Source organism: Sinocyclocheilus rhinocerous, unplaced genomic scaffold (genome assembly GCF_001515625.1).
Source record: "Sinocyclocheilus rhinocerous isolate Xijiao unplaced genomic scaffold, SAMN03320098_v1.1 scaffold4723, whole genome shotgun sequence".
In the NCBI taxonomy this organism is placed as follows: domain Eukaryota; kingdom Metazoa; phylum Chordata; class Actinopteri; order Cypriniformes; family Cyprinidae; genus Sinocyclocheilus; species Sinocyclocheilus rhinocerous.
The window spans coordinates 4,992-31,489 of record NW_015629076.1 but is presented as its reverse complement, the minus strand read 5'-3'; the positions used below and the strand labels follow the sequence as shown (position 1 = coordinate 31,489).

Genomic DNA, 26,498 nt, shown 5'->3' with positions numbered 1-26,498 from the left:
CATTCATCTTTCATCCAACAGCTGTTTAAAAACCCATGCTGATGGCTGCAGAGTGATGGAAGTCCAAAGATTTGCGCCTTCTTCGTCTATGTCCAGGGTTGCATGACTGTAGATGACAGATTTTTAACATTACTTACACAATTTATACAGTGCAATTTTTATTTATTTTTCTTTGTGTTGTCTTTCACATTATAATATTTATACTGTAATTTATTTGAAGGTTACTATTAAAGCAATGCAATAAGGGAATATCATTAAAAAATGCTATGGTTATTGAATATGTTACCTGTGCACATCTGCCAGTCTGCACTAGGCAGAGGTGAACTTGACAGTGCAGAAAGATTTGATCAGAACCTCTTGTGAATGTAAACATCCTGAAGGAGAAACGGCTTGTTGTGTTAATTCCATTCTGTAGAACCTCCACTGTACCATCCTCAGGGTTGGGACATCTAAAAGGCAGAAAGGAGGTGAATAAAGACTTCTATAAATTGCAATGTTTCCAGTGCTCCAGCTCACAATTAATCCAAAATAGAAAGACAAATTGTATATGTTTTGCTTATTTTTCCAACATCTGTGCATGACAGTCAACTTTAGAGCATGAAGTGATGCATTGTTTACTGCAATTGAGTCCTGTGTAAATTTATCCATTACCTATGTACCAAAAAAAGTGTTGCCTTTGCAGTTTAAGATACCATAACAACACATGCAATGATCTACTCACCAGATGTATTCTCATTACACAATATTCTATTCTAATATTCCCAATATCCCCCTTGTAAGATGAGAAAAAAAGTAGTAGTCAGTTAAATATAGAAAAATCAAGTCAGTTACTCACTCTCTAATAATCAGATTCCAGCGAATTTCATAGTCAATATAATTAACTGGTGTGGCCCAGCAGTTGTCCAGAACTGTTGCAATCTGACTTCTATCCACTCCTTCCACCTCAATCGCCACATACATCTGTTGATTCACCTGCACTTCCACATCCCCCTCGTATGAGCTGGTAAACTGAGCATCATGGTAAAGAATCATCCGGATCTGGTATGTGCCCTGGCCAGGTAGGTCTATGCTTACAATACTGTGGGGCAAAATGTAAAAGTTAAATAATCCCTTTCTTTAGTACATATACAATGGGGGGGAAAGTAATAATAAATAAATGAAATAAAAAAGGAAAAAGAAGAACAGCAATGGTCATGACCAAGACATAGAAAATTAGCACCAAACACTTAACTATTTCCTGTTTTATTCCTTTGTACAGTGTTCACAGTATATGTGTAGCTGTTACCTCACTGGGCACAACCATAGGGTACTACAATATTTGTTTAACTCTTTCCCCACCTGTGTTTATTTTTTAAATAAACAAATTGCCTGCCACCGCCAGCAATTTGGATCATTTTAACAAAACTTTCATGGCCCCCAGGATATTTCGCTGTATGAATATCTGAACATGCAATATGTGAGAAGAAAGAACAAAGCCTCTGCTTTTAAACAAAATAAACTGTTTTATTCTAGCTTAATGCATTTTTTTTTATCAACACTAGAATGTGGGCAAGTTTCATAAAAAAGCAATATTTTGGAAAAAGCTGAGAAAATCGATTTTTTGACTACGTCCAGGTCGGATTCAGAATGTTGATCAAAATATAGATGGAGTAGATCGAGTCCATCAACACCCCCAATGCCTGCACGGTGCTATACCACTTCTTGGGTCATTATTTCTTTTAGTAACATTAGGCAGTTTTGATATATATGCTGTTTGATGATCGTGTTATTATACATATGCTTCTGTTTACATACAAGATTGCTTATTTCTGCTTTTTTGCATGTGCTTAATCCAGACATTCACTACTCTTTCAGAAAATGTGTAATAGCGCCTCCTACCGTATTAACAGTGAAAACACGGAGAGACAGAAATTTCTGTCAATGGCAGGGAAAGAGTTAAAGAACCAGATTTCAGAACACAAAATTTGCTTCAGGAGCCAGGAACAGGCAACATATAGGGGGAAAAACACATATGATGGGTGTAAGAAAAGGGTAAGAATGTGTGTGTGTGTGTGTGTGTGTGTGTTTTTTTTTTGGTATTTTCTAGTCAATCATTTCAATACATTTACATGATTTAAAGTTTAAAAAATATATAATTTTCTCATACTGTACATGCTGCAGCACTTATTTTTAAATGCCAATGCTCTTATTGGTCAGCTGGCCTAGCCTGTTGTGACTGGATAACTGCTTAGACCGTGTGTTGGAAATGTAATGCCCCTGAGCTACCAAGGCTTCATGAGCAGGTGCCAGTATTGAAAGTCCATACAATGATTGATTGATTTGTTTTGTTTTTTGCCGACGCATCAATCAATCAATCAATATTGCCTCAACAATGCAATATCAACCTAACTGTTCCATGAGGGCCTAAGTTCCACTTTCCAAGTCGGGGTTGTTGCAGTTTTTCACAGTTTCTGAGTCGGAAACACAGGGGTGTTCCAGTAATAAGTTCCTACTGGCAACTCAGAATTTCTGACTTATTTCCATTTGCCAGGGAAATAACGGAAAGACTACAAACTAGGCGTTTCAGGCAGGTCTATTCTGTTGGAGAGTAGCACCCTTTCTGTTAAAGCATGGAGTTTAAAAGACATTTTTTTAGGTCTGCAAAGTGATTTAACATTTTTAATCTAACAAATTACTCGATCTGCAGATAGAATAATCAAATTACTTGCAAATTAATCACACAATTTTGGCTGAGAAATTTCCCCTCTAGATAATTTTAAGTCATTGTTGTAATGCCAAGCGCTCTCAGAAATGAGTGAAAGCATGATTCATGTGCAGGTAAACTTTATTTAAAAAATAACAGTAACAACCCAAATAAACCAAACGAGAAAACTGGGGAGCAGAACTGAGAAGATCAAAGAAACATCGAACAAACGACAATACCAGACAGTGAACCCCAAAAATAAAAGGGCTTATAAACACAGTGGATAAATAACAAACAAGACACAGATGGGAACAAACAGACCAATTACAAGAGGAAACAGGAACAGTAACCAAGCAAAACTACAAACTAAAAGTCCACATACAAAACCAGGCCACAAGGACAGGAAGAGCATGACATAACCCCCCACTTAAAGAGCAGCTTCCAGATGTTCCACAAAACAAAAAAATCCACAAGGGTGGTGGATCGGAGGTGGCAGAACTGGAGATCAGGAAAGAGCCAGCAGGGCTGGAGTCCAGGGTGGAGCCAGAGACCACTGCAGAGCTGGAGACCATGGTGGAACTGGAGTCCACGGCAGAGCTAGAGACCATGGTGGAGCTGGAGACCACGGCAGAGCTGGAGACCATGGTGGAATTGGAGTCCACGGCAGAGCTAGAGACCATGGTGGAACTGGAGTCCACGGCAGAGCTAGAGACCATGGTGGAGCTGGAGACCACGGCAGAGCTGGAGACCATGGTGGAATTGGAGTCCACGGCAGAGCTAGAGACCATGGTGGAACTGGAGTCCACGGCAGAGCTAGAGACCATGGTGGAGCTGGAGATCACGGCAGAGCTGGAGACCATGGTGGAACTGGAGACCACTGCATAGTTGGAGACCATGGTGGAGCTGGAGACCACGGCAGAGCTGGAGACTAGGGTGGATCTGGAGACCACGGCAGAGCTGGAGACCATGGTGGAGCTGGAACAGAGAGCACAAAGAGTTTACTGACGGCCTCAATGGCCGTGGCAGGGAGCTAAGAGTGTTCAGAGTTGGCCTCCGTGGCCATTAAAAGAGCAGACGAGGAGCAAAGAGAGTTGAGAAACAGCCTCTGTGGCTATGACAGGAAATACAGAGAGTTCAAACGCAACCTCCTTGGCTATGGCAGGACAGGCAGAAGATTCAGAGATGGCCTCCTTGGCCGCGACCGGACAGACAAAGGGATCAGGAGTGGATGCAGCCATCACGGGAAGAGTAGTAGCAGACGCCTTTACCTCGAGAGGAACTGTGAATGTGTGTGATGCCCAAACACATTAGATTTTGGTAGTGATCACTGGCAGCACTGATGATAGGGAAATGACTTCCGGGACCAGCGCATTTGAGATTACCAGGACCACCAGACTTGGGACCAAAGAACGTGGGTCCACCACATTTGGGACCACTGGACTTGGGAATGTTGGAGATGTCTGCAAGATTTGATGAATGAAATCCAGTAAATCAAGCTCAGATTCCAGTGGGACAACCTTTCTCACAGAATCATTAAGTCACATCCAAAAAATAGTTTGAATGGCACGCTCTTCCCAGTGAGTCATTGAAGCAGCCTCCCAAAGCTCTAGACAGCCTTGCAGGGGAATTTGCTCCTACTGACGAAGCAAACATTCTCCTGCTAGATCTATTGCTTATGCCGAGTTCTCTCAGAAGAAGTGAAGTAAGGATCCATGTGCAGGTGAACTTTATTTTGGTTGTTATTCTTATTATATAAATAAACTTAACATGAGAAAACCAGGAAGCAGAACTAGGAACATCTCAGAGAACATCGACAAAACATCTAACAAAGGACAATACCAGACAATGAGTACAGGAAACACAAGGGCTTACGGTGCGTTCGCGTCATGTTGAAAATTACTGCAATTTCGAGGTTTCAACATTTAAAAAAGCGTTCATGTCCTTGTAGAACTCGTAATTACAGCTTGTAAAATGGAACTTTCCTGAGAGGTCCTACATATGACCGCTGTAACACCTGACTACTGCAGATTCATTTAGGCATTAATAGCGGTGCTATAGAAATGCACAATTCCCAGTCCGAGGACCTGAACAGCTCCAAATAGAAAGTCACATGTTGTTATCTTGAGCCTACAGTAATTACGACATGGCGTGAACGCAGTATTATATAGTCGGAATAATTAACAAACAAGACACAGCTGGGAACAATCAGACCAATGATAAGGCAAAACAGGAACAGGAACAAAGCAAAACTACAAACTAAAAGTCCACATACAAAATCAGGCCACAAGGTGGGGCCGGCTCCAGGCTTGGGCTGAGCCCACCCAAATGTCTGTCTTGGCCACCCAATCAGAACTAGGTGAAGATTGCATTAATCTTTTTGTGCAGTGATTAAAAGCAATCTGAAGCAGACTGTATTTCGAGAAGTTTAATAAGAGCTGAAGACTGCTGAATCTTAAAGGGGTCATATGATGTTGCTAAAAAGAACATTATTTTGTGTATTTGGTGTAATGCAATGTGTTTATGCGGTTTAAGGTAAAAAAAAAAACACATTATTTTCCACATAATGTAGATGATTGTTTCTCCTCTATGCCCCGCCTTTCTGAAACGCCTTTCGATTTTTACAAAGCTCATCGGTCTGAAAAACGAGGTGTGCTCTGATTGGCCAGCTATCCAGCGAATTTGGCCGTCCAAAGAGAAAGGAAAAATTGAAATCGCATCATATGACCCCTTTAAAATAACACCAGAAAATTGCAGCATTTTTCTTTTATTAACTGAAAGCAAAGGCACGCTACACTCACTCGGAGGCTTCAGTCTGTTGCGGAAAAGCAGAGGCTGACAACGAGCGAAAATGGGCAGAAATATTTGCACACTAACAATGCAAGTTATGGGAGTTTAATACATATCTGCATGAATATATGTCATAGCCTACCACTGAAATTACCTGAGCAGTTGAATTAATTTTCAAGAAAACCTTGCTCATTCAATAACATGCATTTATTGCATGGACATGGGACAATAACATAATATAAGCTTTTAAAATACATATACATAGTTCAGTTGAAACCTTACCCCTTTTGACTTGCTGATAATGGTGTTAAATTGAATGTAAGAAACAAACTGCCTGCTTAATATGAACAGCATCGCGTTTGGTCTCGTTCTGTATCGCGTATCTTGTCAGTGTCTGCGCTTGCTTGGCCATTTGTTGTGGAGAAAATAAGGAAAGTGTGTTCAAGCGCCAGCAGAAAACAGTGTAAAGAAATACTCTTTGAGAGAAGCAGTCTTTATCAGCGGAAGTTAAAAGCAGCTCATAAGTGTATTTACTTGTCTCATTAGTGTTTAGTGCAGTTGTCGTTGCTAGGAAACGCTTGTTTTGTTTACTGTGTGGAGACGTGCTGATATCGCGTTTGGTCTCGTTCTGCGCTTGCTTGGCCATTTGTTGTGGAGAAGATAAGGAAAGTGTGTCCAGCTGAATTAATGTAGTATTTTGTTAGAAGGGTATAAAAAAGCTTAGTTTACCGCAGCAGCTGTCGCGTGAAGGCCTCCTTGTGTGAAGACCGAAGAGTGTAAAGACCATCGACTCCACCGTGCAGGGACTCCGGCGAAGGCATTTGTCATTTTTATTGAATCTCTTTATTTTTAAAATGTGTATAGGATTTATTTATAAAGTTTTAGCTTTTAGTTTTGGATCTGTTTTTAGTTGTTTTAATACTACAATTGCTTCTGTTGTCCTCATTTGTAAGTCGCTTTGGATAAAAGCGTCTGATAAATGACTAAATAAAATAAAATAAAATAAAATAAAAAAACAACAACAACAACACTGAAATAAGAGCTTGTGTGATGAAAGTTGCGTTCGTTACTTTAGCAACAGTTGGCTCACGTATAATTTTCTTTCAGAATTGTCATAGGATAAAAGTAAAAACTGCTGCATTTTATTTCAGACTTTTTAAAATCAACATTTTCTGGTCTGCCTCAGTGCTCTAACAGTGCTCATGTCAAAATGATTGAGATGACCAATCAAATCAAAGAAGGCTTTACTGTTCACAGAGCATGAATTCCAGTGCGGCGCTTCAGTGAAAGAGTGTGAGATACGATGTAAGGAGCTAAACGTGTAATAGGTATTTGACAATTGTTTTGTGATGATGTAAACGACCAACAATATCCAGTGATGCAAATAATTCTACGTTTTTTGTCAAATTTCACAGTTTTGATTTGACAGTAAGGCTGTCATTTACGTGATTCATGTAATTCATAATTGAATGTGACAATAGCATTTTTCTGCTTTGCTTTTTCAATATATTAATACAAATAAAATTGAATAGGAGCATATTTTAAAGGTGACCTATTATGCAAAAATCACTTTTATAAGGTGTTTGAACACAGTTGTGTGGCCACAGTGTGTGAAAACAACCAGCCTATAATGGTAAAAATCCACCCACTCATTTTTTTATAATCCCAATAAATCATAAACAGTCTCTCCAAACAAACGGTTCCAGATTTCTCCCTATATACACGTCAAACTAGGGAAAAGTCCCGCCCATTTGTGACACTCTCAGCCCTATTAGCATAGACACAGCCCTGAGTGAGAAGCAACAGTCCGCCATTACTGTTTCCTTGAATTTATCGAGCTCATAATGTGATAATGTGCACGCGAAGGCACCATGAGACCAGCTATGTCATTATTTTTATTGCACCGTGCTCCCCGTCTGTGTAATTCATGAACGCGCATTTACTGCACAGTACAATCAGATTGCGTGATATTGTCCTGTGCATGAGATCTTGAAGCTCCGCCCTCTTCTGAAAAGCGCTCCACCAGCTCATTTGAATGTAACTTTTTTTTTGGCTCACCTTTAAAATGAAAAAAAAAAATCATTTGCAGTTCAGATTGATTATGTTACAAAAATTCTTATTCTTGTTCTTTTACCGTTCTTTTATCTTCTTTTTTTTTTATTATCTTTATATTAATTTAGCCATTTTACATAAAAAAGAGACAGAAAAGAAAGAAGAACAATAACAACAACAGGTACAATTAGTAGCAGATGGTAGCATGAAGATGAAGCATGTCCACCCACTTCGGCCAAAGGATCAGAGGTCTTTGAAAGACACCCATATTTTCATGAAAGCATCAGCCTTGCCTCTTAAGTAATAGGTGCATTGTTCCAATCGTAGTGTGTCATTCAATAGTTGTTTAAACAAAGCAAATGTTGGAGGCCTTTGCTGGTTCCAGTTAAGCAAAATGCATTTTTTTGCTATACATGATATTATGCCAATTATTTTTTACAGATATAGGGTCAAGTGTCCTATATCTGTAAGTGTCCGAAAAAGATAACGTATAGGTGTAATGTCCGATGGAGTTTTCAATACTTTAACTGTGAAATTGTGTACCTCTTTCCAAAACTGTTTAAGTTTTCTACATTCCCAGAAGATGTGCATAATTGATCCTATATATGTTTTACATTGACTATATATATGTATATATATGTTTTACTAGGTGATACATTAGGGTACATTTTACTCAAACGAAGTGGGGTGAGATACATCCTATGCATAAATGTATAGTTCTGTTCTGTAATTTTGTTACAGGATAATGGGGTAAAAACATTCTTACATATCGACCCCCACTGGTCTTCATCAAAGTTACACCCAAGGTCCCAAGCAGTTCTACGTTCATGTATCCAGTTAATCATACCCTTTGTCTGAGCGCCCCAATAGTACAGCCGAAGGTCAGGGAGACTCAATCCACCTTTTTCTTTGGTTCTAGTTAATGTTTTATAGGATAATCAAGGTGTTGAGTTCTTCCAAAAAAAAGAGGTTATTGATTTATTTATGGACTTAAAAAATTATTTATTCAGGTAGCAGGGTAATTGAAAGATTGAAATAGGAAACTAAGTTGCGGGAGTATATTCATTTGTATCACATTAATTCTTCCAAGAAGTGAGATAGGAAGCAGGTTCCAATATTCCAAATCTTCTTTAATCCTTTTAAGAAGTGGGGGATAGTTTAAGCAAAATAAATCCTTAAACTTGGGAGATACAATCACCCCAAGGTATTGGAGTCCATTCTGAGCCCAAGTAACAAAAGGGTGAAATTGACATATTCAGAGAAAATGCATTAGACTTTGTTACATTAATTTTATAGCCTGATATCTTCCCAAACGTATTCATTAGATCTAATACCATTGGAACTGTTTTCTGGATTTTATAAATACAAACTTATATCATCTGCATACAAAGAATTTTTGTTATTTATCCTACCAATGTCAATTCCTGTAATCTTCTGCAAGCGGTTCAATGGCTAAATTGAATAAGAATGGGGACAGAGAGCAACCCTGTCGATAGCCCCTTTGTAGTCCAAACTTCTCAGAAAGATTGCCATTTACACATATTTGTGCCTGTGGACCACTATACATAGATTTTATCCACCCAATGCATCTATCGCCAAAGTTAAATTTCTTCAATACTGAGCATAGATATGGCCATTCGACCCTATCAAATGCTTTTTCTGCGTCCAAATATAGTACCAATGCTGATTGGTTGTGAAGAGTCGAGTGGACAATTATGTTCAGTAGCCTTCGAACATTATCAGTGGCAATTCGTGCCTTTATAAAACCGGACTGGTCTGGGTTGATCAGCGGGGGCATTACATCTTCTAACCTATGAGCAATTAATTTAGATATTATCTTAAAGTCGACAGGGAGCAGAGAAACTGGACGGTAAGAGGCACATTCAGCAGCATCCCTATCTTTCTTATTTATTAGTGATATTACAGCTATCCTCATTGTTTCAGGAAGAGTTCCATTTTGCACAAAATCTGCAATCATGGGCATAAACAAAGGCTCAAGGGGCCAGAAGGTCTTATAAAATTCAACGGGATATCTGTCTAGGCCTGGAGATTTTCCAGAGGGGAGTGACAAGATTTCTTGAAATACCTCTTCTGGACTAAAAGGAGAGTTCAGCTGCTCCCTGTCTTCTTCTGATAATGAGGGCAAAGGTATATTTTCTAGAAACAAGTGAATATCTGTCTCAGAGGGATTTTCTGATGTATATAACTGTGTGTAAAAACCATTGGTCCGACTTTATATTAAGTGGCCCTAATACCTGTGTACTTACATAGTAACTAGATGTGTACGTAGTATGTAACCACAGTGTAAGTACACATTGGTACATAAGTGTAACATTCTGGACACCAACCACAATTTATATGTAAAGCCTAACTTACTGGCCGCTGCTGTGTAACATCAGAATAATTACATCGTAAATCCATAGAAATTGTTTACTGTAACATGCTATTCATTTAGAGTTTGACCTTTTTGGCCTTTGCAGTTGGACTGCAGTATTTTTGCAGAATCCAAGTGCTGAATATATACAATCATGTCCTGTTACACATTTGTACTTACACAAACCATTCAGTGGGTCATTACATACTGTATGCGTAGTTACACAAACATTACAGCTGTAGATACTATGTACCAATGTGTAATTACACTGTGGTTACATACTACGTACACATCTAGTTACTATGTAAGTACCCAGGTATTAGAGCCACTTAATATAAAGTGGGACCAAACCATTAAAAGAGGACTTGATTGATTTCATATCATACTTTAGTTGCCCTGTCGTATTACGTATGCAGTTTATTGTACGTTCAGCATGCTCCCTTTTGAGTTGATAGACTAAGAGATTACTTGGTTTATTACCATATTCCTGATAGTGTTGCCTAATAAAAAATTTCAGTAAAAGTTTTTTAGCATGCTCAATCTGAAGTAAATTAAGATAGTTTCTGACAGTATTAAGCTTCTTCAAGTTTATCTTTGTAGGTGAATGTGTGTGAATTTGTTATAAGTATGCAAGTTCCTTCTTCAATTATTCGGTTTGCTTAATCATAGATCTTTTCCTTATAGATGTACATGAAATCAGATGCCCCCTAATCACAACTTTGGCCGCGTCCCATACCACTGCAGGAGAAACAGGGAAGGCAGCATTCACCTGCTTATATTGTTCTAACCACTGTCTAATATTTTTACAGGCATCAGTTGGAGATAAGCCTGAGGTAGGAGGAAATAGTCTAATCAAGAGTAGTTTTTGTGTCTCACAGAGTAAACGGTATAATCTTTAACTGAAGGGTTAAACTCCCTCCATACATGAACGAGGCCTGCATCTTTGGAGGCTATCTTTAAGACGTTTGATGCATTGGGATTGGAGACAGACAGTGAAGATTTGTCTAAGCTGCCAGATGGTGGGGATTTTAATTGTTGCATAGATATGTCTTATATTGACTAAATAGGGTAATAATTCTAGTCATAAATTTGGGGCAATCTGCATTTGGTGCATAGACATTGAGTAATACGAAATCCTGACCATAAAGTGTTCCACAGATTAGTATGTACCGACCCTCATTATACTGCTATTTCAAAATAAAAGGAAGATTTTTATGGATAAGTATTGCAGTCCTCCTTTTGTTACTTGAAAAACTTGAAATATAAACCTGTCCTACCTAGTCCCTTTTAAGCTTTCTATGCTCCTCACTGGACAGATGTGGCTTTTGATCCAAATTCTGAGCGAAGTGCTTTTAGCTTGGTTAGCACCTCGGCTGTCTCTGCCATGATGTTAGCATCCACGCTCTCTGCAGATGGCACTGTTTTCGAACTTCGCGTGCTGGTCTTACGTGCTTTCGAAAATATATCACATTATTTAACTGAAAGGGGCTTCAGTTAATCACACCCAAGTTGGAAGATCAGGTTTATAAAAGTTAGGGGTAGTTTATGTGCGAAGTTGTGGAGAACTTGCACATTACGCAGCCATCTTCGTCTATAAGATGGTTGATGGTTTAAGAAATAAAAAAAGTTAGTTAAAACGAATCACCAGTGCAGAAACAATGACCCAGAGAAAGAGAACAAAGAGGGTAATTCATTGCTATTCAATAAAGAAATTTATTTTTATTTTGTTGTGAAAGTGCATGATATTATATGGTTCGCTAAACTGCCAATGAAAGCATGATGTTGCTCTTTTTTCAGTGTATATATATCAACAACACTGCAATAAAGTTGCATAGTTAATATAGCAATTGTTATGGCAACTTACTACTTTGTTTCCATTTTGTATTTCCTCGTTGGCTCTGAATGCACTTTAAGTTATTTATATCAAATCATGATAATTATTTGTTTTTATTATTTTTGTATTATTTACTTATGTATTTAATGTATATTCCTGTCCTCACGCATGCGGAACAAACAATTCAGACATTCCAATGGATCCTCGTCATACTCAGAGTGCGAACAGGTGGATTTGAAATTACAAGACTTCATTATGTTAAGATGAGCAGAGGCCTGACACCTCAAGAATGGAATGCGGATGACAACGACAAAAGGAGATTGCGAAGGAGGGAAAGGGGGTAAACAAATGTGCGATAATTATAAGCAAGTCTGCATACTTAAGATAACACAGCTTTGAATGAATGTGTTAGATGTCATAATGGAAGAAGGAGAGATTCAGTTTCTTGTTGAGATGAATGAACAAAAACTGTTAAAACTTATAGGCTCATGTAACGCAAGACTGGGCATTTTAACAAAAAAGATAAATGAGCTTCAGAGTTTTATGAAAAAAAGAAATGTGGAAAATGTTCTCAAAGGTGTAGATGGATTTAACGAAGCACTAAATGAGTTTAATGATTTGCATGCCTCAGTGCTGGCTTTGCTTCCTGAGGATGATAGATATGCTGATCAGGTGGACTGGTATGAACCAAAAGTTCAACATTTTATTGATTTTCAAAGGGAATTGGATTGATGGGTGGTAATATGAGCTCATTAAATGTACCACCCCAGTCACAAGCTCGTACAGATATTGCACAAGTCCAGTCTGATAACACAGGTGTTGTTAGACCTGAAGATAGTGTATCAGCCACTTCTAGTAAAGCATCTAAGAGTACATCTTCATCTGCTCGTGCACGAGCTGTGGCTGAAGCTGAGAGAGCTGCTATAATGGCAAAAGTTGCTGCCTTTAGATGAAAAACATGCCTTGGAAATGGAAGAGGCTAAAGTTATGGCAGAGCTGAAACATAAAAAGGAGAAGCTTAACATTGAAACAGAACTAGCTGCTTCCACGGCCAAACTAAAGGTGCTTGAGCAAATTGAAACATCAACTCAAGTTCATTCTAAGGTGTGTAGGGATAGCATGAATGCCTATATAGACAAGGCTGAAAGAAGGCAGTCAAGAATGCTTCAAAAGTATTATCCTTCAGAGGTGGTAGACCCAAGCTCAAATTTTACAACACCATAAATTAAAGTAAGTCAAGTAAGGAACTCCAGAAGCAGTTCAACAAGCTAAGTAAATCTAGCAATCCTGATCTAGCCAATGTCCTGAGAAAATATATTGAGATTGTTGACTTAATTGCAAAGCAACAAAGAGTACCTTCACTTCTAGTAAGGGAAATACCAGTGTTTGATGGCAATCCGCTTAAGTATGTTTCCTTTATTAGAGCGTGTAAACATGGAATCGAGGACAAGACAGACAATGCCACAGATAAACTATATTTCTTAGAGCTGTATCTGGTAGACCAAAAGAACTGGTACAATGTTGTCTGTATATGGACTCCAAAAAAAGGTTTCCTTGTGACAAAAAGACTTCTAAAATATCGAAGACTTCTTCAGTAATGAGGTCAAAGTGGCTACTGCATATATCGATAACGCATTGCACTGGTCTGCTGTTACGCCATAAGATGGAATTGCTCTGCATGATTATTCACTGTTTTTGAGAGCTTGCCTGAATGCTGTAAAAGACACTCATTATATGGCCGAACTGAACATATCTACCAACATCAGAACCATTATCTCTAAACTTCCATTCAAACTAAGAGATAAGTAGAGAAACTACGCATGTGAATTGTCTGATAAGCAGAATAAAAGAGTAGAGTTTAATGATCTGGTGGAATTTGTAGAAAAGCAAGCAAGATTAAATCTAGACCCAGTGTACGGAAATATTCTAGATCCTGTGCCGAAAGTTCAAATCCAGGACACAGCTCCAGAATGCTGCCTCAGATAAAACAGAGTAACGAGCAAAGGCAATCCAGAATTACATCCACAAATAGGGGAAGTAGTTTTGCACCAATTCACCTGCCTTGTGAAGTTGTGATTTGGATCTTGGGATCTTGGGAGTGGCACCAGATTGCCACTCCCAACATTGGGAGCACAGCAGTCAGGGGAACGACCTCCATGATCGCAACAGGACAGATATAATGTTCATAGGATGGCGGGAGAAGAACGGGCATGTCCACATATAAATCCAAATTCGAGTCAATAGAGTCCACTGAGTCCAGCAGCAGCTCACCCTCAGCGGTGGTGCAGTGGACGGGGCTCTCCTCAAAGCCCTCATGCTCCCTTGCATCTTCCACCGGCGCACGCTCATTTGCCGGCTCTCACAACTGGTCAGACAGGTCAGGCTTAAGCGCCGAGGCGATCCTCAGCTCTGTCGCCCTCTTTGGCGATGACTCGTCGGTCGCGGTGGGCTCAGGCTTTGGCTCCGTGCAGCGGGGTGATGGTTTGCTGGGCTCGGGGTCTGGAATGGGACTGGTGAGATGCTCCTTGGCGGGGCCGATGGTCAACGGCGATTTGTTGCTCACCAGCACCCACTCCACAAAGGCGGCGAATGAATGAACAACCGCGCTCTGCACTCCTCGTTGAGGCTCGTCAGGAAGAACCCGCAGAGGCTGCTGTCCGGGTTGCTGGAGTGGTTGGCGACCTCCACGAAGATCGCTGAGTGGACCTCGAGAGGCATCTCCCTCTGCTCCAGCAGCAGGAGGAGGACATCGGGATGATGTCCCTGCCTCAGGAGGGAAGGATTTCTTCCAGGTAATCCATGATGAAAATAAAAACTGACAAAAAACGAAAACCAAATGGAGAGAAGGGGTGTTGCTACTTTAACTTTTCTTGGTTCGGTATTCTGTCACGGCTGTGTCGAGGAAGGCACACGCAAATGAAGATAGATCCAATAAGTACTTTAATAACATCCAGGAAGAAGGGAATCTACAGAGGGGTTGACACACACCAATACAACCATGTATGTAGACGTATAATACCGAACAAAGACTAGAACCAAGGAGTGAGTTTAAATAAGGCAGGCAGATGACGACACACAGGTGATGGGAATTAACTAACGAATCAATGACCTAAACTAGGACAGGAACAGAACCAAATATGGGCACAGAGGAACTAAACAGACCAGATGACTAAACAGAGTGAAAAACAACAAAAGAGTTACATAAAGGTGAAGCTGTCCAAAGATAATAAGATCATCGAAACATATGCCTTTCTAGACCCTGTGAGCTCCACCACATTTTGTACCGAGAAATGATCCAAACAGTTAAATGCAAGGGGTCGAAAAAACTAAATTCTTCTTCGCACAATAGGCCAAGATAAGGTGGCAAGCAGTTATGAGATTTCAGGCCTTGAGGTGGCTAATCTTGTAGATGGTACATTCCTCTCACTTTCTGAAGTCTACACTCAAAATGAGATTCCATTTACAAAAGACAATGTACCAAATCAAGAGGATCTGAATGAATTGCCATATTTGAAGGAAGTTCAGTTGAATCGAATCGATGCTGAAATTGGCTCCCAAAACAATGGAGCCCTGGAGAATCATAAACAGTCAAGGTAATGGGCCCTATGCAGTAAAGACTCTTCTAGGATGGGTGGTAAATGGACCACTCAGCAGTGGTTAAGGAGGTTCTCCTGATAAGTTTGGTAAGCCACACATTAAAGTGAACATAATTTCTATAGCTAAAATTGAGAATTTGCTAGTGCAGCAATATAATGAGGACGTTGTGCAAAAGAGCTATGGAGATCAATTTGAAATGTCTTTTGAGGACAAACAATTCATGAAGACTGTTTCTGACTCTGCCGAATTAAGAGATGGATCCTACTATTTGTGCTTACCCTTTAGGAAGGAAATTCGAAAGCCTGATAACCACCAGGCTGCACTGCAAAGAGCTCTCTATGTAGCCAAAAGATTTCAGAAAGATCCCCCCTTTCACAAGGACTACACCACGTTCATGGAAAAAAAAAATTGAAGCAGGATATACAGAAGAGGTTCCACAACATCAACTACAAATAAATGATGGAAAAGTATGGTATATTCCTCATCACGGTGTCTACCATAAAAGAAAAACACTATCCATGTGGTTTTTGACTGTGCCGCCACATTTAAAGGAATGTCTTTGAATAAAGAAATTCTGCAGGGACCCGACCTTACAAGCACACTCCTAGGTGTTCTTCTGCGCTTTCGCCAGCAACCTATTTTCTTGATGGCAGACATTGAAAGCATGTTTCATCAGGTACGTGTTGACCCTAATGATGTAGACTTCTTTAGATTTCTGTGGTGGCCAGAGGGTGATGTTTCTCAAAATCTGAGGGAATACAGGATGCTAGTCCATCTTTTTGGAGCAGTTAGCACCCTAGCTGTGCAAACTTTGCATTGAGAAAGACTGCCAGTGATAATGCAGGCACATTTACTGAAGAAGCCATTGACACTGTGAAGAGAAATTTCTATGTTGATGATTGCCTGAAATCAGTAGCCACGATACCACAAGCAATTTCTCTTGCTAAGGAATAAAGGGCTCTGTGTAGCATGGGCTGATTCAAACTCACAAAATTGATCAGTAACAACGGTGAAGTCCTGTCATCTATCCATGTTGAAGATCGAGCCAAAGAAGCAAAAGAGCTGAGCATTAACAAAGATCAACTTCAAGTTGAACGAGCCCTTGCAGTAAGATGGAATGTAAATTCAGACATGTTTTCTTTTAGAACGGATCTAAAGGAGAAAACTGTTACCAGAAGTGGTATAGTTTCAACAGCAAGTTCTGTGTAGGACCCTTTTGGTTATCTTGCGCCTTTTACACTGACAGCAAAACAGACAAACAGACTGCTTGTACTGCTTGTTGATACTAGCCCCCCGAAGGGTAGAAGTCAAGTTTAAATTTCAAGGCTTCTACAGCAATATCTACAGTCTAAATATCTAGAATGGGTTGTGAGGGTTTTCCATTTTAAGTCTGAACACAGTGTATGTAATAATCAAAATGCTCTCCTCATCAGCAGAAAATAGTGATATTTCAAAGTTTTTAATGTCAAAGTTTTAGTTGTCTTTCATTAACATCTACAAATAATTTTCCCAATTATAATTATTATATTACTCTTAACATGTAGATTAATAATTCTACATGTAGATGAAAAAATGTCTTGTCACACACCTGGTTATTTGAACGGTCGGAATCCATATGTATGACAGATACAAATAATTGTATTTGTAGTAACTGTATTCTCACTTCAAATAAACATTTTGATAATCACTGAACATACTGTATATCCAGATGCAAAACCTAATAAAAATAAGTCATTATGTATACTTACTGTCAATTTAATGTGTTAATATTTTAGATTAATTATGGACAAAATAACGCTTTAAAATTATTATGGCAATCCGGCCCAGACCTTTACGTTATCTTACATTGCAGGCAGTTGCTGACTGTGTGATGTAGCTTATGAATACACTTATATGCCCCTAAAGTATGATGGCAAAAAATGCCCCAGTATGAGCTTAAATATGCTATATGATGTAGTTTAGCAGTATCACACGGGTAAGAGTGCTGTTTTTTCCTGAATATTGCATCCGATTACAAATGTGAAATCAATTGTACAAAATTAATAAATAATATTAACTACTTGTTTATGTTACATTTGTTACATTTTAAATACAATATTGTCAATATTGTCTGTTTTGCTCAAATTTGCAAACTAAAATAGTTCAAATAAAAAAGCCACAGCAGAATTGTTGTGCATCCCGTAGCAACACACAGTGGTATTCAGTTACTGAATGAATCCACGTTTTTAAACAAATCAAGTGAGTCAATGATTCAGTGAGCAACTCATAAAGACAGTTCACTTGCTTCATTTCCAAATGAATCAGCCATTTGAACGAGTCAGTTGAATGAATGACTGAATAACTCACTCACTCACTCACTCACTCATTAAAACATTGGCTGTGTCCCAAATGATGCACTATGCATTATGCACTTATACACTAGCTATGCACTTATGCACTATGCACTCAACCATGTAGTGTATGAATTATATAAGGTTATTTTATAATTTATAATTGTAATCTGCTATCCCCTCCACCTCCGCTACATAATTAAGGCTGTGATAGTTGAGTGCATGAAGTGTCCATCATTCCACACTTGGTTTTTTTCAGTTAAGTGCATCATCCGGGGATTTAAAGTGCACTTTTTCTTTTTGGAATTTTCAGTATGAACACACTACTTCTACTACAAAGCAGCATAGAATAGTGCATAAATATGCAAATTGGGGACACACCTAGTGACTTGCTGCCTCCTACTGGAGGATTTTCATATTTAAAGTATCGTTTCATTTGTTTAAATCATGTCATATTTCAATATTCATTTTTAAAATTCATTAATGCCAATTAATTATTATTATTATTATTATTTATCCAATGTTGAATCAACATATTTCGTTCTAAAGCTTCTTTTTGTAGTGTCTGTTCTATGCTTTATTCATCTAACACAATAATGATTTTAAATGATCTTTTGAGGGGTAATGTTACGGAATGTGCTATATAAAGCGCTCGATGAAGGAGAATCTTCCAAAATAGCCTATTTATTATAAATCCACAAGGAATAAACACAGGAGAATTGCAGGAGTATACGTACCACAAACACAAAAGTTAATCAAATAACCGGCAGGGCACAGAACAATGCAGGGAGAATATATACTGGTAGGAACTAATCAGAAACACCTGAAAGGGATATGAATGAATGAATGAGGTATTTATATAGTGCTTTATTGTGTATTGTTGTAAACCCAACGCGATTTACAGTCATGAGGGGGTCTCTCCTCAACCACCACCAGTGTGCAGCATCCACCTGGATAGTGCACTCACCACACACCAGCTATAGGTGGAGAGGAGAGAGAGATAGAGCCTATTTAGTGGATGGGGATTATTAGGAGACCATGATTGACAAGGGCCAGTGGAGGGAATTTGGCCAGGACACCGGGGATACACCCACCTACCTACCTAATATGTAACCATGGAAACTAATGACAAGATCAGAACCTAAGGAAGACAAGAGATAAACAAGGCAGGAGAACAAGGAACATAAGAAAACACAAGTAGTTCATAACCGTTACAGGTAAATTCTCATCTAAAATTGATGTGCGATTAATTTACAATTAATCAGATCTAGAATTATATTAATTAGCATCTAGTGGCTACATTGTGGTGTTACAGATGATTTTGAATATGAATGGCCTCCTGAAATGAATAATTTTACATGTATTTATATATTTTCTACCTGGTAGAGAGAGACATGTTCAGCTAGAATCCTAGTAGTATCCCTGTTTTTTCCCCCCTGGAATATACATTTTGTATTTATAATACGACCTTGTAAATAGGATTTTTAAGTATTAGAATTTATTTGCAACAATTCATGAAATGACTCGAGACTTGACTCGGACTTGTGAGGAAAAGACTCAAGACGGGACTCGGACTCCAGCTTAAAGACTTCAGATGAAAGACTTGTACACACCATACAGTATTTACATGTTTTCAAAAAGCCATTTTTGTATGTGCTATGGTGTTTGTCAAAAAACATAAAATATAACAGTGCAAGAGAGCTGGTTCCAGATTTTTCCTCTGTTATTCACTGTCCGACAATAAACTGATCCCTCATTCTATTTCGAACGTACTTAACATGCTTGCACTACTTTTGTGTAAAGGACTAATGGATTTAAAATGTTCACTTTGACACATTCACCAAAGACATCCTTAAACAAACAAGGAAAGAGCTATCATATATTCTTGTTTGTTGTAATCTTGTGTGTGTGTGTGTGTGTTTCATTTGAAATAAAGCTGCTCTCTGTGTGAACCATCAGTTACACCAGAAGAAAAAACAAAACAAAACAAAACAAAAATCTCAACCCTATTGCAGAGCTACTTATGCTCAGTCTCTAATTCAGCAGCGAATGATGCAACCAAAGAGTTAAAATGAATGGTACATTACTAAAATCACTGCAGTTATGAAACTTTATATTCAGTTCCTACCTCCGTTCAGCTTGGATGTCCTTAGGCATAGAGAGGGTCTGGATCAGAGGGTATGCACAAGAAAACGTAATGTTCATCCATCTCTCTCTTGTAATAACACCCGTTGGCAATTTAGAATGAATGGCGTTTTGGTAGATGAAGTGTGTGCTATTGCTCTGTGAGGACATGAACAAATATCAATCTCAAGCCAATTTTCTAATAAGCACAGATAATTATGGATTGAAATTATGGGTGTAACGGTACACAAACATGACGGTTTGGTAAACATCGGTTTTGACGTCACGGTTCGGTACAGCAGTATATAGTTTAATTAAATTTTTTTTTATATATATTTATTAAACAGTGACTTACTGAATACATTGCTCCTTCTTTAAATGAGCATATATAAAATGATGAAATATGAAATATAGCCTATTAATTTACACAGTCAGGCTCTTGTTTCGTAACATATTTATTTAAACAGTCTAATATTTCGCGAAATGCTCTTCTCTAGACTTCATTTATAGCGCACTAACGAGCTGTGGGCACTGGACACTGATGACTTGCCTGAGTTAAATGAAATGCTACGTGACATTTTGTTTACAAGCTGTTTTATTGATGTCTTTCCACGGTTGAAACACTGATTGAGCGATTACATGAGGCATGAGATGTTCATTCATGTTTATTTCGCATTAAAACTAGTAGTAAAGAGGAAGGGATGATTGTGCTGCCGCTTGAACTGAGGCATTTATACAGCGATGTGTTGCCACATCAAAGAGTGCCAAGACGGCATCTATTGTTTGAATTTCCTGAAAAAAAAATGGGCATAATTTGAAAGATGAGACTTTGTTTCTTATCAAAAGTAACAATATAATTGGAAGTTTCCAATGAACTTCCGCTTGTGCAGTGTTTAAAACAATGCTGTATTTGTTTGGTACACATGCGTACCGAACTGAAAATTTGCGGTACAAATACGTGTACCGTTACACCCCTAATTGAAATACATCATCAGAAGTGATATTGGTGAGGAAACGCTAATGAACCATGCATTACCGTTAAAGTAGTACCACAGGCGTGGCCTTCTTTGTCAAAATGAAACAGAACTCTGCCATTTTCAGAAATTCCTTTGCAGCTGGGATCATTTAGATGCACAATCTCAGGAGGAAAGCCAGATTCAAAGAGTTGGCAGCGGGAAAGAGATAAGGAGCCAGTGCTGCTGGCACAAAACTCCATGGCATCTGAGCACAAACAAGAATCAGTGAATTATCAATTGTATTAGCCTGTATTACTGTTTGAGGTTACTGTCAATTTAAGTTATTTGCAGTGCAGTACACCTACCAAAGGTTTCAGGATTAGGTCTTTGTCCTTCCAAGCAACCACAGCCATAGGCATCTCTAAAATGGCAAACCTCATTTCCAGTACAGCCTAAAGTATCACAAACTACATGAAAAGAGAGGGAAAGACAAAATATCATAGTAGATAAGGTAAAGCTAGACATGATGTGTTCTGGTAAGCAACAAATCCAGGTAAAAGTGCATGGATCAACTCCCCCCCCTCCTATCCCATCCCCCATAAAATATTAATGTATGTTCTTTTTGCCTTATATTATACAGGACTGTACCCAGGAAACATTTCACAATATTGCAATTTGGTTGGTGGTTGCATCACATCATTTAGAAAAATCAATTTAGTACTGTACACATTAATGAAATAAATATGAGACAAGATGAACAACATATGTTGCCTGCTAAAAAACAAACAAATTGCAGCTGTACAATACATAGATCATGCCCTTCTCTTAAATGGATCCTCTTTTACTGTGGGGGCTGTGGATGAAGAACCCGCAATCCCGCAGTACCCACCACACCAGAGTGTTTCCACATACCAATTGTAATGTCAGGATTTATTCCCGCTACACCTGCCAAGCCAGAGCCTGCTCACATCATGCCTGCCAAGCCACAGCTTGTTCACGTCATGAGTCTTCAGACAAGATGGCTGCCAAGCCTGAGTCATCAACCAAGATGGGCGCCACGCCTGAGTCTTGAGCCAAGATGGCAGCCATGCCAGAGCCTCTCCACATCATGGCCGCCACACCAGAGCCTCTCCACGTCGTGTCTGCCAAGCCAGAGCCTTTTCACATCATGGCCGCCATGCCTAAGTCTTCAGACAAGATGGCTCCCAAGCCTGAGTCATCAGCCAACATGGCCGCCACGCCTGAGTCTACGGCCAAGATGGACGCCACACCAGAAACTCATCACGCCACGGCCGCCATGCAAGTTTCCCCTAAAGTTTTTTTTTTTTGAGGGGACTATAGGACACAAGCTCCTGCTGATGCGTAGCTTGGGCCAATACAGATGAGACTACTTGCCAATGTTATGGATTCACCTTTGAGGTCCCAAGTCTGGGATTCCCTGAGTTCCTGCCACTGTCCAGGTCTACCATTGCCCCATTGTCCAAGTCCACCACTGCTTCACAGTGCAGGTCCACCTCTGCTTCATGGTCCAGGTCCACCATTGCTCCAGAATCCTGTTCCAGTTCTGCTTCATGGGACTGGCCCCCAAGACCGCCTCCAGTCCTCCACCCTCCTGAACCTTTTTGTTTGTTTTTGGGGTGGGTGTTTCACTAGGGCGTCAGGTGCCGCCCTTAGAGCGGGGAATATGTAATGTGGATTTTGAGTTTTGTTTCATGTTCATTGTTTTCATGTCTTTTATCTTGTATTCTCTTGTCATAGTTCTTGTCATTGTCATGTGATTCCCTGATCTCTCTTGTGTTCCTGCCATGTGTTCATTTAGCCCATGTGTCATGCTTTCATTGGTTCAGTGTCTTGTCATGTGGTCTTCAGTTCTGTATTCTTATTGCTTTAAGTTCCTCAGCTCCACTCGGTCATTAGTTGTTCTTGTCATGTGTTATCTTATTGTTTGGTATATATAGCCCTCATGTTTCATTGTCCATGGTCTAGCTTTGTTCGTGTAACCACTGTTTGGTGGTCTTTGTTCATGTTTAAGTTCTTGTTTTGCCAAGCCAAGCTTTTGTTCATTGTGTATCCAATCACTTTTGGGTTAAATAAAAGCGGCACACAGGTTCTAATTCAACAGTGGAATACTTTACAATGGTCTGTGATGTTTATTGCTTTTGTTTGAATATTTCATAATTTCTAAAAGTATAAATTTAATTAAAATTACAATATTCAGATATTTAATTCTAGTTTGAACATCCTATTTACTGGTATATGTACACAGTGCAAATTAATATATGGTAAAAATTGATCTATCATTGATTCAGGTATTGCTTTTAATATCTTTACTCTGTTATTGTTATGATATAAACTTCCATAATATGAAAAAGGAAACCAACATAATATGAAAAATGAAACTAAAAGAACATAAAAATGAAAAATGAAACCAAAATAATTATTTTGCAGTGGCCATACAGGGAATGCTAAAAAAATACAGATGAAAAGAAATTACATTACCATCATAAACATGAAAACCCCAGCGACCATTAACATTGACATTGCTGTTGGATGACAATTCAGAGGCCGTCGATAAGGAAAAATTGTATGAGTGTGCAAAGTCCACTGTGTCATAGTGAGCCTGCATGAAAAAAAAGACATGTAAACTGGAAGCTTGTAAAAGGAATCTCTGTTAAATTGCAACAACACTTTGAGTCTTACTAGCCATCGTTGTAATGTTTCTGCTATGTTTCCATAGTTAAACAGGATGAAGGAGTGAACAACATTGGAGATTAAGACCAGTTGAAAAGTAACTACCTTCAAAACACAGATAGACATAATTTCAGAACTGTTCAAAGAAAACTAAACAGCAATGCATAATCAATTTTGATAGAATGGTGACAATTAAAGATTAGGACTTACCCCTTCACCAGAGGAGTATGGCACACTATCCCAGGTAGCAACAAACACTGATGTAGCAGTGAATGGAAGAGGAAGGTTAGTGAAGTATTGGATAACAGCTGCAGTGACTAGCTCCAGTACAACACTGCTTGTGTCCTCTCTATAGGAGATAGTTCCACCATGTCTGTTGTCAAGGTGAGTCCAGAGAGGAGCAACGATGTCTCTTCTAGAATTCAGCAGGGGGATGTAGTCGGACAGTGGCTCAGTAAAGGTTAGATGGCCATTGTTGTTGACCTAAAGTTTAGGACAAAACATTTGCATGTGTTGTGAGGGGAAATATATGGTGACAGAATGAAGAGGCAGAATTTGGCATAATTCCTACCGGTTAATTCTACAAATCAAAAGTCCTCTGAATTTCAAATTTCAAATACTCGTACATCAAGGTAGCAACGTCTGAAAAAAGTAGAGCTACTAGTTTTACTCATTTGAAGAGACTTGTCATTTCCAATGCAAGCAGATAAAACAACTGATCATCTAAATAAGGACAACGGCAACTAAAATGCTTACAAAGGTCTGGTTGTGTGTGCGTCCAAAAAACTTGAAAGGCTGCTGCAATTTAATGGCTTCAGAGCTTCCATTATCCAAACGGGGTGTTACTCTTTCTCCATTTCCAAAAGGTAGGAAATTAGCTGGCACTAGGACAAATGTAAATGACAAGGAATCCTTTAGTTTTTTCGCAGAAACATAAGCTCGCAAACACTAGCTTTTGAAATTTTGAAAGGGAAATTCACTAAGATTGAATTGTGCTCTCTAATAGTGTTGTTTATTTTGAAGTGAGCCATAGGTTTTTGGGACCCGATTCACTGCATAAATGATGCAAAACAGGTAAGGGAGCTAGAGCCTCATGCCCACAAAATTACCGCTCATCAGAATTTGCCCAGGGCAGTCGGCCAGCTCGCAGGCTGCTTCTGAAAGCAAGGTTGTGGGGAGTAGAGCAGACCACTACAATCTGCCAGACGTTTCTGGGAATGCATAGTGTGATTCACCCACTGATGCATCGAGCATCTGAATTGGCTTATTAAAAGGCCGAAAGTGCACTCAAAAACAATGTGCCAGGTAAAGCTCAACTGTAAATAAGATTCAGCTTTATGTCTTCAAGCACGGCATGCTACAACTGGCACCAAACTTTAGTGAATTCACCCCGACAATCTTTTTCTAAACAATATTACAAGTTTTACAAGTAGGCTTACGTTTTGGCGAGCCATCAACATGGAAAGACCAGCAAGCAGTCACATTGATATTACTGCTTGAAGACAGCTCAGGGACACTGGCAGCTGGAATTGTGAAAGAACTGGCAGAGTCCACAGTGTTACAACCAGCCTGTAGGAGTAAATAAAAAAGATGTAATTCATTAAGAATTAAAAAAATTTACTTAAATACAATACAAAATGAATGAAAAGGGAGAGAGAGAAACCATTATTTCGCATTCATGAGCAATTCCTTTATAGAGTAGAATAGAGTTTCTATGCTTGTATTAATTTTGATCATTTGTACTATGTACACAAAGTAGTATTTCACTGACCTGCCAAGGTTGTTCAGTTTCTGCAACATCTCCATAATAGATCAGGATGAAAGAGCGATGAACATTGTACGCTAAAACCACTTGGAAAGTGACCACCTTCAAAACAACAACAGACAGCATTCAATACCTTCTAAACCGACAAGACAGGCAATTGATTAATAATCAAAGATTACGGTAAGTCTTACCCCTCCACCATTATAGTACGGTACACTGTCCCAGGTAGTCACAAAAGCTGATGTAGCAGCAAATGGAATGTTGGGGAAGCATTGCTTAACAGCTGCAGTGACTTGTGCCAGTACAGCAGTGCTTGTATCCTCTCTATAGGAGATAGATCCACCATGTCTATTGTCAAGGCGAGTCCAAAGAGGAGCAATGATGTCCCTTGAGGGATCCAGAAAGGGGGTGTAGGCTGACAGCGGCTCGGTGAACGTTAGGTAGCCGTTGTTGTTCACCTAAAATTTAGGACCACAATCATTCGAAAGTATTTTAAAGAGAATTTTGAAAAAAAAACGAAGGGTACATAAATAACTTGTAACTTAAATAGTATGGGAAATGTAGTGCTTACGAAGATCTGATTGTATGTGTGTCCAAAGTATTTGAAAGGCTGCTGCAAGAAAATGACATCCGAGCTTCCATCCTCAGCAGGGGGGTTGACAATTTCTCCATCCCCAGAAGCGAGGAAATCAGTTGGCACTAAGGAAAGGATAAGTGAGAATGAACTCTCTGCTTCTGCTGAAAAAACAAGCTCACAAATGGTACAGGTTAAGCTTGAGCTTCTGGTTGCTTTGGCTTACAGTTCGGTGAGCCGTCAACATGGAAAGAGCGCCGACCATTCACATTGATATTGCTGCTGGATGAGAGTTCTGGGGCACTGGTCACTGGAACTGTGAAAGAATGGACAGAGTCCAATGTGTTGTAACCAGCCTGTAGAAGTAAAAAGGAATCGTTTTTAGGTCCTCAACCTGTTCCAGATATAACTGCCTATTGGTAGAATGTAAGGTATGAAGCTAGGCAATTGCAATTCCTTGTCATCTGTCTCAATCGTAAAGCTTAAAAGGACCTGTCACCACTCACCAGCCACATTTGTTCTGTCTCTGCAATGTCTCCATAGTTGATGAGGATGAAGGAGCGATGGACATTGGAGACAAAAACCATTTGGAAAGTAGCCACCTTCTGAAGAAACAAGCTCACAAATGGTACATGTTAAGCTTGAGCTTCTGGTTGCATTGGCTTACAGTTAGGTGAGCCGTCAACATGGAAAGATCGGCGACCATTCATGTTGATATTGCTGCTGGATGA

At 39.3% G+C, this 26,498-nt stretch overlaps 1 protein-coding gene across 1 annotated transcript; it reads right to left on the bottom strand.

Moving 5' to 3' along the window:
• Positions 1-26,032, bottom strand: LOC107738794 (alpha-tectorin-like). Its single transcript, XM_016550646.1, has 15 exons — positions 25,984-26,032; positions 25,765-25,892; positions 25,385-25,651; positions 25,200-25,295; positions 24,868-24,997; positions 24,185-24,312; positions 23,639-23,911; positions 23,438-23,533; positions 23,237-23,357; positions 21,103-21,204; positions 20,818-21,002; positions 19,786-19,940; positions 836-1,078; positions 287-449; positions 1-106 (listed from the first exon to the last, which is right to left on the bottom strand). The coding sequence occupies exons 1-15, from the start codon at positions 26,030-26,032 to the stop codon at positions 26-28; spliced, it is 2,217 nt and encodes a 738-aa protein (XP_016406132.1). The 3' UTR covers positions 1-25.
• Between the last annotated feature and the right edge of the window lie 466 nt (positions 26,033-26,498).